The 15,879-nt window shown below is 38.1% G+C and overlaps 1 protein-coding gene across 1 annotated transcript in view; it reads left to right on the top strand.

Annotated features, from left to right (window-relative positions):
- Positions 1–13,950, top strand: part of TAF4 (TATA-box binding protein associated factor 4) — a 37,990-nt gene extending 24,040 nt beyond the window's left edge. The window contains exons 7-16 of the mRNA XM_080627587.1: positions 588–677; positions 1,395–1,646; positions 2,991–3,135; positions 3,505–3,619; positions 4,252–4,421; positions 4,883–5,013; positions 5,642–5,767; positions 7,374–7,430; positions 7,512–7,631; positions 11,704–13,950. Of these exons, the coding sequence (XP_080483713.1) occupies positions 588–677; positions 1,395–1,646; positions 2,991–3,135; positions 3,505–3,619; positions 4,252–4,421; positions 4,883–5,013; positions 5,642–5,767; positions 7,374–7,430; positions 7,512–7,631; positions 11,704–11,871 (1,374 nt within the window). The 3' untranslated portion in view covers positions 11,872–13,950. The remainder of the gene's footprint in view (positions 1–587; positions 678–1,394; positions 1,647–2,990; positions 3,136–3,504; positions 3,620–4,251; positions 4,422–4,882; positions 5,014–5,641; positions 5,768–7,373; positions 7,431–7,511; positions 7,632–11,703) is intronic.
- Positions 13,951–15,879: the final 1,929 nt, after the last annotated feature.

The following is a 15,879-nucleotide window of genomic DNA, read 5'->3' as shown; positions in this document are numbered from 1 at the left end:
CTAGCATAGCTTAGCCTAGTTGTTAGCAACCTTTAAGTCAAGGTAGATCTGTGTGTTCCAGATGTGACAACCTCTGGTTATTGTGTAAAACAAGACTAGCATTTGAAGTCTATCTTCCCATCAGGGATATACATTTGGTTTTGTGGGAGACAAGGCCAGTTTGTGCCTGGTGGGCACACTTTAGCCATTTGAAATAGAGGAGCTATAGTACATCTGGAAAAGAGAACATCAAAGATGGGGTTGCCCACAGCCATTGCTGGCTGACTGCAGGTAACGTGAAGTATTCCTGCAGGTTCCACCTGGCTTTTGATCTATGGATAGGACATTCCTGTAATGGTGACAACTGGAGAGGTTTCTTAAAATTAACTGGAAGACAGGAAAGAGAAAAGGGAAGATGGGACTGTAGGTCTTACTGGTTGAAATTTGAAGTAAAAATAGCTACTACCATAAAGCTATCGTCCCTCACTGGTTTTAGTTACCAATAAAGCCACTTATTTACAATAAATTAAGTCTAATTTTTTGTGTGTGTTGAATATTGTAAAAGTTAATTTCTACAAGTTCATTCATTTGGATTTTCTGCTTTGAAGGATGGAAAAATTGAAGCAGAAGACTTCACCAGTAGGCTGTACAGAGAACTTAATTCTTCACCTCAACCTTACCTTGTGCCTTTCCTGAAGGTAATTTGTCTTCACTAGTCTTTATATAATTTTGTGCTTATGTATCAGCAGCAATGAACACAAACACATCTTTTATCAGTATAGATGGAATTCCAAAGTGGTGTAAATGGAAGTTTTAAACAGTGCCTGGTTAGACTTTTGCTCCCTTAAAAAATATTTCTGTCTCTTGGTTCCAAGAGTTTGTTAGTATGATTCATGGGCACAGTCAATAATGTAATTTCTACCATAGTGTCACATCATAGCTCTTTTGAGAGATGACTTTTATAAGCAGTTTCTTTCCATAGCACCAAACCTGCGAATTGATTTATTATCCTCTTTTTAGTTCTGGAAAGAAAACAAGGGATTGAATGATAGAGAAAACTACCCTCAGGGCAAATTCTAACTGTTTGGCCTGTGCTGTATATCTGTTTGAAAGATAAACAGGAAATATGTCACCTCTCAATAATAAATCCCATTTGTCATAAATTTTATGGTAATTTGACACATTTTGAGATAAACATTACTTTGACATTTACAATCTGAAAATGAAAGGAAGTACAACAGCACTGTATGGTAAGAGTATAACTGCTGGACTAATGTATGATTAAGGGGTATAGCTTTAGATGTGTGTTGATATTTGCAAGTTCTTGAATGCTTCATGAGCTTCTTGAACTCTTCATGAGGACAAAAATTTAGGATTAAAACACTCAAGCAAATTCTTTCCTTTCCTCTTTTCAGAGGAGTTTACCTGCCTTGAGACAGTTAACACCAGACTCTGCCGCTTTCATCCAACAAAGCCAACAGCAGCAGCCAACAACGCAAGCAACGATAGCAACGATTCCATCCGCCGCGGTGCTGCTCAGCTCCTCAGTTCAGCGCACAGCAGGGAAGGCAACTGCAACTGTAACAAGTACTCTCCAACAACCTGTCATCAGCCTAACTCAGCCTACACAAGTTGGTGTCAGTAAACAGGGGCAGTCTACGCCACTGGTACGTGAGCTGAAGTGTATCATCTGTTATTGCACATGGGTTTTGTGACTTCTTCACCTTAAATGGGTGGTTAAACTCAGAGATCTTTAACTTCATCAGAGAAACCAAGGAAAAACGAAAGATGAATTTAAAATCCATTCTTAATTAAAGTACTATATTATTTCCTATTTTAGCATGGAATATTGGCAGATTCTCTCAATCACTGCCTATCCATGAGAGAGCAGTGTTCTGGAGGACTCTTCATTTCCTATTCCATAAGTCTAACAACAGATTACCCCAAAAGAGGAGAAAAGAATTTCTCGGGCTTGGATATAAACCAGGTTAAGAACAGTATAATGTACAGCACCTTTTTACCTTCCTCATAGCAAAGCAGTGTCTAGGATGTGTATTAATTAATATACATTATTAAATTACTAGGTGCTTTTTGCTACTTAGTATTTCAGTGTTCCATGTAGAACGGTCAGCATTCATCTGAGCTGCTCTGTCCAGAAATTTCATATAAAAAGAAAAGGAGAAATCTTTTCAATCCACAAATATTTTTTTGCTTACCTTGAGAAAAAACCTAGTGATTATATTGCTCTTACTGCCTTTATAACCTAGGTATTATAGAAAGAGGTTAGAAACAGAGGAAAGGAATAAAAACTGAATGTTCATTGGTGCTGGGTTTACAAAATAGCTTGGCCTTTAACTCTGCAAGTATTTCTTTTGCTACTATTTCATATATTTATAGAGATGGAGCTTGCAAAATAGGCAGTGTTGGCAGATTATTTTACAGTAGTTTGAAAGTAAGTTTCTGGAAACTAGTTGAGGTCAGAAGACGAGTTTGAATAAATTGCTCTGACTAGCATTGTGATGTGACTGAGTTCAGGTTCAGAAGTGGTATGGCTACAGTTGCCTGAGAGTCTAACCTAACAATCCAGTAGTACAAGGTTACAGAGCTACAACTTATGCTGATTCTGTATAAAACAGCCTATGTAGAGCCAGCTGTATTATCTTTATTATCTCTCTTCATTCTAGGATTTGTTCAGGCAGATCCTGTTTGCCTCTGGAAACCACATGTAGAAAGTTTTAACTGGACCTTTGTGATTATAGATTTTTCTTTTTTATAGGTTATTTATTTCTTTTTTGTATCATAAAAAGCGGAATATTAGTTTTCCTGTAAGGTATAATTTAGATAAAGAAACTTCTCAGTGCCTAAAAACACAGTTTCTAGATCAATGAACAGATGCATTAAGCTCACAGCTCACAAGTCTGATTGTTAAGGTTTGTTCTTACCACCTCATTATTAGCCTTAGTTATTACTCAGATTGCTTACCATTCTTTTTCCTTATTAATTATTTGCAGGTTATCCAACAGTCTCAAAAAGCAGGGGCATTGATAAGGCCTCCACAGGTAACGTTGACACAGACACCAGTGGTAGCACTGCGGCCACCACATAGTCGTATTATGCTCACTACTCCTCAAATTCAACTGAATCAACTTCAGACAGGTAGGAGGTTAAGATACTCGGTAGTATATGCTAGATTTGATAGTATTCACTGAAGGCTGGTTTATGAATGTCAGTGCCTAAGTGTCCTGTAGCTGTGTGATGGCTGTTGTACTGCTGCTAAAATCTTCAGAGCTTAGTGCTGTAGTGGCTGGGGATACACATCTGTGAGGGCAGCATTTACAGACAAATTTTTTTCGGAGCCAGAGTTGTGTGAGAGTGTCGTGTTTTAGATGAGTGAAAATGCTGGCAGAAACTTTTGACATAAAGTCTTTGCACCAGATTTATTGCCATTGCTAACTGTGACCGGCTTGTAAATCTGAACGCTGATACAAATTTGACGGAGTACAAATCTTGTCTTTCTTCTTGCAGTACCTGTGGTAAAACCAGCAGTATTACCTGGAAACAAAGCTATTGCCACTGTTTCGACACAACTAGCTGCTGCTCAGAAGAATAAACTGAAAGAACCTGGGGGAGGCTCCTTTAGGTGAGGAACCCTGTGCCTATTTGTGCTTGTGCCGCCTGGGCAGCCTGATGAACTCAGTGGGAACGTTTCTCTGTGCTGCAGCGGTGCTGGACTGGGTTGGGTGAAAGCTCAAGAGCTATTTGGATTTTCAATGGGGAGGTTTGCTACTTTATTAAAGACTTTAACAACCAGCTGTGGGCATACTTGTGCCAGCCTGGTTATAGTATTTAGCTGTCAGTAAGGATAAATATCAAACCTCGCAAACAATTCCTGCCTGGACAAGCAAGTAGAATTCATTCCTTCACTCCTCCCAACTCTGCTTGAGTTGTCCAAATGCACAGCCTACCTTACAGTGATGAGTGCAGTTTATTACTGTTTACTGGTAGTGATGTATCTGGTCTCTTGCTTCTCAGGTTGCTCAAACATTACATAAGAAACATTGAGAGAACAGTTAGGAAGTAGAAAACTACTTCTAGTGCTCTTTGGAATAAAATTATTAGCTTTATTTATTATATAATAAAAGCAAATAAAATGGAAAAATGAGATAAAGCATTCAGATTTATTGGAATTCATCATATGCAGCTGTAGTATTGCAGAAGTGGGTGTAGATAAGCACTAAATATTATGATTGTAATTAGTTTTCCTTTCTTAAGGGATGATGATGACATTAATGATGTTGCATCCATGGCTGGAGTCAACCTGTCAGAAGAAAGTGCTCGGATATTGGCAACAAACTCTGAACTAGTGGGCACATTAACAAGGTCCTGTAAAGATGAAACCTTCCTTTTCCCAGCACCTTTACAAAGAAGGATATTAGAAATAGGTATGTTATTTCTCTTGAACTTTCTTAAACAGATTTCATTGGTCTTGGGTTTGATTTGAAGGCATTTTCTATAGAGATTGATTTGAGTAGATTGGAGTTGCTGCAGTCATTACCTTTTGTGTATTCTGATGCTTGTGGACAATCATTCAGCTTATGGAAGCAGAGCATTGTTAAGGGATAGCAAACCAACAGAAACCATTGCCTTCTAAAACAATGGCAATTTAACATCAAAATTCCTGGACCTGGTTAAAAATTCTCACTGTTTCAACTGGTTAAAAATTCTCACTGTTTTAACTGAGAAGGCATAACAGAAATAACGTTTGTTTTTATAAAATCCAGAAACACTTCAATCATATTCATTTACTAGTTCCGAATTAATAGTGGAACATGACTGAGGTTAGCCACATGTTTAGCTGTATTGTAAAATAAGTTTTTGCAACTGACTTCTGTTCTGATCACAGGTAAAAAACATGGCATAACAGAAATCCATCCTGATGTAGTTAGCTACGTATCGCATGCTACACAACAAAGACTACAAAACCTCGTGGAAAAATTATCAGAGACTGCTCAACAAAAGAATATTTCTTATAAGGTAACTGTATTTAATTGCACAAAGCAAAAGGCAAGATTGCAGAAATTCAGCAGAGTATCATGTTGGCTGTAATGCCCGAGCTCAGGTATTTTGTTCTCTGAATTCAGGTTGTTTATTCTCTTGACTGATTCATCTTACATTAAGCTATTAATACATATGGATTACTAGAACTCTTCAGCTTGCATGTACAAAATATTTTAAAAGCAAATGCAGAGAAACCGTGCCCTCCCCCTTTATTATGTCAAAAATTTAGAGTCTGAGTGATTCTGCAATCAGGCAGATAACAGTGCTGCTTCGATGTCTCAAGAGACTGCTGGCAGATGGGTGTTCTTAATAGATTCAAATGCCTGAACAGTGTTTAAAGAAACCACACAGCTCTGTGAAATGTGTTCAGGAAGTTAAAGCTGTGATGATATTAGTTTTGAAGTCAAAATCTGATGATTCATGACTAGAACAAAATGCTTTTAAGAATCTTAGCTGGTTTGACCGGTGTAAATACACATTTGCAATTTGCTTGAAGAGGACAAAGTGAACGTTTGAGCTTTAAATGTGTAAGTAAGTTCTACAGTACAGTACAAGCTAACAGCTTTAAGAAATGTAATGAGAAACATCTTTGCCATGTTTTCAGGATGATGAAAGATACGAACAAGCAAGTGACGTTCGGGCACAGCTCAAGTTCTTTGAACAACTTGATCAAATAGAAAAGCAGCGTAAAGATGAACAAGAAAGGGAAATTTTAATGCGTGCAGCAAAGGCAAGTGCTTGGATTTCACACATGTTTGCAATGTGTCAGTTTTGACATCAGAACTGCAGTTTCTTTTCATTCTGAAGTGCTTGCAATGAAGGGGAACACTAATCTTCAAAGATGGAGCTTGATGAGTATGTTCTTTAGCTAGATCTCTGTTCTGCTTTTCATAGTAAAGCATATGAGACAGCTTCTTTGCCAGTCATATTGCATGTTCCCAATTAAAGTAGGTCTTAAACCTTAGTTCTTGCACTTTGCTTTGTGAAAAATATGAAATTTATAGCTTGATGGTACTCATAAATGGAAGAGAGGCATTACAGGTATTTTGGAGACCAGAAATGGAATCCAGATTTTTTTTCTTTACAAGTCCCAGAAATACAATAAATAGGAAGCAGTTAATGTAAGAACAAATGTAAGCTTTAGACTTTGAGGTTTTACTCAGTGACATGAATATAGGATGAATGTGACTTAGCTGGGCAGAAGCACTCTAGAAATAATTCACAAAACAACCTAAGGGTTCTCTTGGGTTTGTGATCCATTATGGTCATGTAAGTTGTGGACCAGCATCCTCATTTTAGTTGGTTCCTATTAGACCTGAGCTGGAATGCTCTATCCGGATTTTGAGCCCTATGCTAAGTAGACTTCAGAAGGAAAGCAATTTAAAGGTCTAGGAAATGTGACCTGTGAAGTCAGATTAAAGAGTAAATCCATTTACTTCAGAAGAGAAAAGACTGGGGAGAGACATAATTCCTCATGAATTTGTTTTGCGTATTCATATAATCCTGTTTGCTGCATATAAAGTGCAGGAGGGAAGGCATAGGTTAATCATTAGGAAAAGCTTAATATTCTGAAGGAACTTGAGTACTGAATTAAAATAATTTAATTTGTAATTGGTCTAAAGAATGTATGGATTTAACAGTCAGGATTTGTTTGAATATAGTTAGTCTTGCCTTATGTGAGAGTACGGATGGAAGACTGTCTTGAAGGTCTTCCTGTTTTCTGTTTAACTTGGAAAAGGCAAGAAACTAAGAGATTTGACATTCAGTGTCAGCTTAGCAAAAAGATAGCAATTGGCAAATACGTGTTAATAGTGTTAGACAATAAAGTGAAATGGGCAGTTGCTAATGTAAATGGTCTGTTGGTTAGTTAGCTGCAGCTTGTTCAAACAGGAGTCTGATGTGTAGCAAAAAGATACGTTCTTAGTGAGTGCATAATTACACAGCAAGGGGAGGAATTTTTCCAAGAAGTACAGGTCTAATTCCTTCTTTCGTATGCAGTGTGTGTGTTTCAATTCACAGATCTCTGTAACTCATGTCTTGTCATGGTTTTAAGGTGTAAATGCTTAGCTATTGCTTTACTATTTTTAACAAAGCTGGAAAAAGGGGTGCTTTTTCAAACATAAGATACCTGGAACTAAGAAAAGGAAAACTGCTTTTAATTCCTAAAAGTCATTTTCCCCTGTTGCCGTCTCTGGCAGTGGCAGGTATTGTCCACTTCCTGCTTTAATTGGAGTAAGATTTTCATACACTTTGTAAAACTTTAACTGCTTTTGTAACCATATTAATTTTTCTTTCTTTTTCTCCAACCGTTCCATGTCTCTCCTTTATCAACATAGTCTCGATCTCGACAAGAAGATCCAGAACAGCTTAGGTTGAAACAGAAGGCCAAGGAAGTGAGTATTCACCTTAACACAAACTTTTATCTTGGGAATTGAGAGAAAAATAATTAACTGTACTTTCTCTGGCACACACAGATGCAGCAACAAGAGCTAGCACAGATGAGACAGAGGGATGCCAACTTGACTGCATTAGCTGCCATTGGTCCCAGGAAGAAAAGGAAAGTGGATTCACCGGGATCTGGATCAGGGGCAGAGGTACAGTGTAATTGTAATCTTTGGGTTTGCTGTGTCAGCCTTTATAAAACCTTTCTGTTCAGAGTTTTTTTCCCTAGTTGTGGATGCTTTGAGCAGCAGAAGTGTATTTTGTGTTCAGATTTGCTTGCCCCAAGATCAGGCATCTGTGTGTGGTATGGGGAATAGAATTTGAGTTGTCATTCCCTGAGTCCTCCTCATTGGAGGAATGTTAGAAAAGTCATCTCTGTTCTCTCAGGTCTGTGCTGGTTTTGGTCTTCCATAAGTTTTGGAAAGAGATTGTTGTTGTTGTAGTCAACCTACTTAAATACGAGTGCAGAGTAATTAATGCTGCTGAGGTGGGTGCAGTGGTAGAATTCAGTCACTGTTAAATTTGACAGCAGGAGCTTCAGGTCATAGGAACTTTCCTAATTTCTTTCCTTAGCTGTTGATTTGCCTTAGTTTTAGTATCTCTACAGCAGATCAGTTTGACCAATTCCATCTGACAATGATGTTTTTGCATCCTTTGTATACGCTACTGTTCAATCTAGCCTTTTAAAAATGTCTCTGTAGACTAAGTATCATTGTGTTCAATATCTGATTAGTTTAATGTTAATTCGGATACATTGGTAAACTACCTGCTGTATTTCTAAACAAGGTACTAAACATGAAATGCTAGAGTTGCTTTCTGCATGGAAGAAATAGGGGATTTCTCTAGTGTTTAAAAAGAACAAAATCTTCTCAAAACTTGTCATTTATAGGGACAAAAGCTCTCTTCAGAATTTGAGGATTTTTTTCCCTGTTTCTGATAGCAATTATCAGGATAATAGTAGTTAAGTAATTCTGATTATTACTCCCTGGGCTTTCCCAATTTTCAGTGCTAAAGCATTTATAGTGTAGAAAAGTCTTTTGTTTCCAAGGAATCCACCTCAGTTTATACTTAATTACTAGAAGAGATGATTTACCTATGCTTGATATATAAACATTAGAGAACAATACTAGCAACTGTTATTTGTATTAACAAAAATACAAAAAGAACTATCAAGCCTCTCTGGAGCATCTTCTAAAGTAATTTTGAGTTTTGAAATTTAGTAGAATGCTTGTTACTAATAATGAGACTTATGAAAAAGTAAGTGGACGAATTGCTGTGTTAAAGGTTCATGATTATGGCTTAAAATTATAAAAATTGCTGTATGTGGCACTTTACAAAGATAGATGTGGATATAAATGAAGTCATCTCCGAGGAACATGCAGAAGTATCTTGTGCAGCATTAACGTTGACATTGCTTCCTTCTGCATGTGCAAAGTTAATAGTCTGTTAATGTCACTTAAGTTATGGAATGTATTTTTACATCCTCTGTGAGCACTTGGTTGTATTTCATCTAAATCTGGCTAATTCAGTTATCCCAGATTAATCAGTCACTGGTTAACCAAATAACTTCAGGTTCCCTGGAAATCTCATCTTTTTGTCTGTTTAATTAAGAACCAGCTGCTTTTGATCTGATTCTCACAGCTGTGCCTCTGCTGCTGTGTCACTTGACATTTATAAATTGAGCTCCACTTGTCACCATTTGTACGCAGTTTGTCGTTAAGGCATATTACAAGAAGTGTTGAAAATAAGGTTTGTCATTACTTAGATTTGTAAATGGAAGCTTGTGATGTCTAGGAATGCTGAATCTTAATTGCACGTAAAATCACTTTTAAGTAGTAATTGTACTGCTTTGTTTCAAAATCCAACAGAACAGGTTGCTGTCAGTTTGAGGTTTATGTCCATGTGACTTTATTGAAGGTTACAAACAAGGTTCTTAACTTATTCTGTGCCTACAGGAGCAGCATAGTTCTGTGTCTTTAAAGACTCCTGCTATTTATCTTTGCATCTGAAGTATTAGAAACTACATAATAAAATCAGGCTTGAGCTTCTACTAAAGAATATTTAAATCCCCAGAATTTAGAACCCCTTCCAACCATTCTTTCTTGTTAGTAGCCATATGTATGTATTTGAGAAAATCCAGTTAGCATCCAGTGTTCTCCTGCATCTTCTAACTAACTTCTAGTGAAATTGATGGAAATCAGACACCTAAGTTGTACAAGTGCCTTAAAATACCTCTTCGAAAATCCAGCCTTTAAACCATTCTAACTATACAGGTTTTCAGTGACTTGATGCTGCTGGTTCAATAGGTAGCTTATTAGAGAAACAGAAGTCTTACTTCAGTGTTAGCAGGATGGTGGAGCAAGAACACCTGCACTGAACACAGTACACTACTAACCAATAGAATATAATTTCAGGCACAAGTTTAGATTGGTTTTTAATCAATCTAATATACACTGATCATAGATATAACTACTCTCACATGTGGAGAGGACTGTGCTGGTGTGAGCCTCAGCAGCTTATTTGGCATGGCTTTTTGCACTACTCTAGATTTTGGCTTTTCTCAAGTCTGGGGTATTGTAATCTAAAACAGCCTTTTAAAATTCTCCAAACTCTGAGTCAGATAAATCTTTATTCACTAGTGGAGTGTGTTTGAACCTTCTGGCATCACCAAGTATTGTAGTTCCATTGAAAAAGAAAACATTATTCTAGTAAATGAAATTGGAGGAAAAAAGAATCCCTAGATAATCCACAGAAGTATAACCTGTTACAAATAACTCAGAACACCATTATTTACATAAATACAGAAAGAGCAAGATACCAGCAACAGGCAGCTGCCAAAAAGATTCCAGACTTTAGAACTGGAGGTGGAAGCTGGCTTCCCGGTCTCTGCATGCCATCTGCTGGTGCCTGCGCTTTACTGCTGCAGGGATGCTGCTTCCCAGTGGGTTTGAGTGCTGCTGTTCTGAGCCAGGCTGCTCTTTGGTTCTCCTTGCTGGACTGTGCCCCTCTTCCTACCAAAAAGTGTTTCTGTGCAAGTGCACAGGATGTGATCAAACCCAGGTCTTCAGTGGAAGAGGCACCATGTCACTGGATAGTGTTCTGCCAGTTCCAATGGCTGATGACTTTAAAGCACTCCAGGAATCCCTTGCGTGTATAAAGGAAAGCGTAGCAAGTAGAGTTGTGTTAATTGTATGTATCCTGTTGGAACTGTGTGTTCTGCAAGTGAAAATGCATTGGAGTTAGCCCAGCAGAGCTTTGTAACTCCATTACCAGGCAGTGCGCATCTAAACAGCTAAAGAGACGTGGGTATCTCTAAAGATATCAGATTAAGTGTCAAATATCATAACATACTACTTATCTTGCCACTTTGTGTGGAAAACTACCAGTGTGTACCAGAGATGGCTGAATGAGAGAGAATGAATTCAGAGATCACTAGAGAATGTCTGACTGTGTCTGGGATAGCTGTTGCTTAATATAATCCTGAGTTTGGCTACTGTTGTCACTGAAAGGAGAGCTCATGGCACCCTACCATGAAAAGCAGGGTGGAATCTAGTATGTTATTCAAGACAGGATCCAGGTGATAGGACTGCTTCCCACTTCAGAACACCAGGGCTACCCTTGGGATGTGTCTGCCAGCATTGGGAAGAATGCTATCTCTTTCTTGGTTGTTTGTTTTGGTTGTTTGGATTGCTTATCATTAGTGCCTTCCTAAAGATAAGAGCAGTGCTTTGGGTTTGGCTTTGTTTGAGTCTATATTTAATATTACTGAAAGCTTCTGATTGTTCAGCTGTTGTTTATAACTATTAAAAAGAAACCTCTGATCTGGTAGCATACAGCTGCTGCTTGGTAGCTTCACATACATAGTCACTTAGTTCTTACCTTGTGTGTTTTCTCTGCAAAGTTGTGCAATACTTGAGGGCACTGACATAGAATCATAGAATGGTTTGGGTTAGAAAGGATCTTAAGATCATCCAGTTCCAGCCCCCTGCAATGGCAGGGATGCCTCACAACAGGCCATGTCACCCAAGGCTCTGTCCAACCTGGCCTTGAACCCTGCCAGGGATGGAGAATTTGCTGCTTCTCTGGGCAACCTGTGCCAGTGCCTCACCACCCTCTCAGTAAAGAACTTCTTTATATCTAACCTGAACTTTCCCTGTTTAAGTTTGAACCCATTACCTTGTCCTGTCACTACTGTTCTGATTTACCGGTCCTTCTCCTTTGCAGGGATCTGGTTCAAATGCAGCAGTCCCAGGCGGCTCTGGAGTTGGAACAACCAGACAGTTTACGCGACAAAGGATAACGCGGGTGAACCTCAGGGACCTCATATTTTGTTTAGAAAATGAGCGAGAGACAAGCCATTCACTATTGCTATATAAAGCATTCCTTAAGTAATGGAAAAGATCAAGGTATTTTTGACGGAGAGACGCCTGAGGACATTTTTTAATATATTTACAAATTACGCCTTTTTGTAACAAGCAAATGGGATATTGTTTAAAAAACAACCACCTCTTTACATGGAACAGTTTTATATTCCTGTTTATAAATAAACTCTTCAGTATCAGAGAAATGCATTTCTGTAACAGTGAGGATACTTACAAGGCCTGTGGAGACTATAAAAGGACAATTAAATTTTAACTCATCTCTTTGATTGAGTGGCCTTCTTGCCAAACAAGCCATATATAAAGACTGATGGAATCGTTTAGCAAATAACTAGCTACCCTTTGTCAGCCCTGTAGCAGTTTCGACATTAATTGTGCATTTTAGTTCAGTTTTATTCAACTAAATCAACTATATAGGCATATGTCTACAGCAGATGACCTCATTTCATTTAGCTTGGTTTTTTAAACGGTCAGTTAGCAAAGCAAACTGATTTTTTTTAAAGAATATTTATCTTTTTCCCCCAAATGTTCAAAATCTAGAGGGATATACAGTTAATTTTAAACATAACCTCAATTTTAATCACATTATTGCTTATTAGAGGCCCTGAAATCCCATAAAGGAGGGTTTACTTCTGAATGTTTTAGCAGCATCTGTAAAAATGCATTTTTATTTGCTATAGTTTGTAAAGCTGTAAAGTTAAAAAAGGAAAAAAAGGAAAAAAAGAGAAACCTTTTCAGCATAAATATATTTTACTTGCACTGTGTTTTTTAGCTAAAGTGAAAGCTTAGATTAAATAAAATCAAAGTCGGGAGGAATCATCAAAAAGACTGTTTCTCAGTGTGAATCAAGTGTCGAAAAATGGTTGGTGTATTTTGTCAGTAATTGTACATAATTTTTGGCACATAACATAAAAATGGCTATGTAAACTATAATTATTTTGCTAAAAGACTGTATGCAAGCTGTGGGCCTACTTTAAAGATGTCCAGAGCAAAGTCCCTTCTTTGTACCTATTTTTTTATTACAAATATACTAATTGGTTCTTTATATTTTCAGAGGTTATTGTATTAAATTGTCTATTGATAGTACTTTTATGACTGTAAATACTTTGGCTTTCTTTGTGTGAACTCTCATGGTAGAATTTAACTCTCTTGCGTGTAAACTGAATGCTGATCAGTATTTTTATCAACACCTGACAACTGTTACACCCCTTTTATTTTGTCTTTTAGGAAATCCTGTCTTTCCATTTTTTTTTCATGTAAATTTTGCACAGTTACTTGTTCATATGTAAATATTTTACTTTCAAAAATGAAGTTTTTAATTGCTATTGTTTTATATAGGATTGAAAGAAAATTAACTCCTTTATTAAAAACAAATTTATCTGTATTTGCTAATGTATTTTTCTCGCTAAATCTTTTCTCCTCTTGGATTTATTTGTCTTGGTATAGTAAAAGATAAGCCTGTCTGAGGGGATGCTGTTTCCTAAAGATGCACTTTGGGGTGGTTATATTGTTTTGTCAGTTTGGGGATATGTAACTTTATGAATCTTGACATTTCATTGTTGTCTGTGGGGTCTTGGACTAAGATCAATGGGTTTGGTTTATTTGGTTTTTAAGTTTCTGAAGAGATCTTGAAAGTATTTTGGGTTTGTTTAGTGAAGGTTTAATAAAACACCTTGAGGGCAGTCTGCTCCCTCAACCAGAGTTAACTACAATGACTTCAGAAGAAGGTGTGATATAAACCACAGACTTTGGAGCACAACTGTAAAAGGATATAATTGGAGACTTGGTTTTGGTTATTAATGTGAATACATGAAAAGGTGTTTTTGTGATGCTCTGTGCTAAATGTTTACCTTTTGGTTTGGGCTTTTTAATCCCTTGTGGGCAACTTACTTAAATAATAATACAGAATGGTGAGGGCCTAATCCTGCTCTTAAATAGAAAATCATATTAATTTGATCATTACTTACAGACAAATCTATCTACAGGCATCAATCACTGCTATTGAAGTAGTGCTTAGATTGGCACTGACTTGGGCTGCATGAGGAGACTGTGGATTAGCCCATAATGTGATGGACTCACTTGACACCATATGTGACACTTAACTTGAAGATTTAAATTGTTTGTAAACCCTAAGCTGTCTCCCAAACTGTGTAATGGTATTAAGTGGAAAGAAACAACTTTGACTTTTGCCAAAACATTGTCATAGCCTTTCTTTAGCTGTTGAAAGTGTTGGTTTAAATGTGAATCTCCACTGGCCATCCAAGGACCAAGCACAGAGTCTACAAAGCTGTGGCAGGTAAGCTGGCAACAAACTGACCTTCAGGTGCTGCTTCTAGGAGCAAGCTGGGGGTAAGACGTGTTTGAACAATCAAAGTTATTTCATGGTGTGCTGTACCTTGTGCTCCCTCTTCAGCAGAGTTTGTACCTTAGAAATATGCTGGAGAGGCTATAAGAGTTGGGAGAGATCTGTAAGACCATAGCGCCTGCTTTTGTTTTAAATTACACATTTTTGAGTGCATAGTCAGCCCTTCATGTAATTTGTCTCAGCTTTTAAAAGCTTTTAGACTGAAAAGCTGACAGCATCCATCTCCCTCCAGTAGTTTAAATTCATGTAATTTTTGACTGGGATCTTGGCCCTTAGTAACTTCATAGTTGATACTGGAGTGAACACTGCGTCATGTGCATACTTTGAGATATTTTCATGGCACATCTGTTGTTGGCTTTCATCCTCTTTGTCCAAAGAGAGAGGCAAATTCGTTGTAGCACCCTCACAACTGGAGGGGAGCGCATTGAAGGTTGCCACAAGAGGGAGGCTCACTCCGTGTGTGTGTCTATGATTGTTATTATCCCTTTCCTTACTGCACTTTCAGCTCTGTGTCAGGCACAGGTTGCTTCTCTCACCTGTAAGTTTACCAGCATTTGACCTAAAGGTTCTCAACTCTGTTTTACAGAACCCTTGACTATATTTTTAACACCTTTGATGGATAATGCTATAGTGTTCCTCAACTATCATTCTTCTGCTAGCACAAAAACTCAACAGAACAAATAGGATACAATGAGACGCTCTGATTTCAGCCTATTTTTCAAGTTTCACAGGTATGTAATTAAATAGATAAGTTTTTAGGGAAGCTATTGAAATATATACTGAGATGCTTGAATGCTCTGATCAATGTCATCAAATTCACAGTAATTAAGATTCATGTGATCCAAGAAGCTTCCCCATCTTTTTGAGGTTGTCTAAATGACACAGAATGCTATGGTAAGTGTAATGCAATGATAATTTTAACCATTTTCTTATGTTAGCAGTTATTTGTCCACCTGCAAAGAAGACTCTGACCCTTTGGGGTAAGTGGGGTGGGAAGGCAGCTCAGATGGGCACAGCTGTAATGCAATGTCAGCATTAATGTTGCTCTGGAGGGTGAATGCAGACCTGTGTGTCCAGATGAGCTACAAACCCTTACACTGTGTGTTCAAGCAGGGAGGGATCCCTTCTTTAAACACTTCCAGTGCTTGTGCAAGGGATTTTACACATCAGGGCTTTAGGCAAGCACAGGTTGCCTGAATGTATTAAAATGTGGTATAAAGGGAGGAGAGGAAAAGGCCAAGCTCATTTTCTCTCCAAAACATACTCTGTTCCTGCCCTATTCACCATCCACTCATGCAACCACCTTTACTATAAAACCCCTTTGTCAGTTAATGTAACTGGAAATGCCACAGTCCCTCTGAGCATCATCCCTGTGCTGCCAAAACTCAGGGTGAAGCACCTACCTCCTCTTGCGATCAGATCACATCAGGGCTTGTCTGTGCAGAAGACAGGAACGCTGGGGCACCAGAGACCGTGCTGAAGATAAATCTCATTTAATTTGCATCAGCCCAACACCACAATCTGGATTCATGCAAATGACCCCATGCCAATGTCCCAGTGCTGTGCTGTCTGGTAGGAAAGGTGAAGGGGGATCAGTGAGGAGGGCCTGCAGCATCTCACTGGTACTTATCATACAACAGTGCTCCCCAAGGAGAG

Source organism: Psittacula echo (assembly GCF_963264785.1).
Source record: "Psittacula echo genome assembly, chromosome: 12".
Classification (NCBI taxonomy): Eukaryota; Metazoa; Chordata; class Aves; order Psittaciformes; family Psittacidae; genus Psittacula; species Psittacula echo.
Note: the sequence above shows the minus strand (reverse complement) of the source record. Positions and strands in the feature narration are given on the sequence as shown.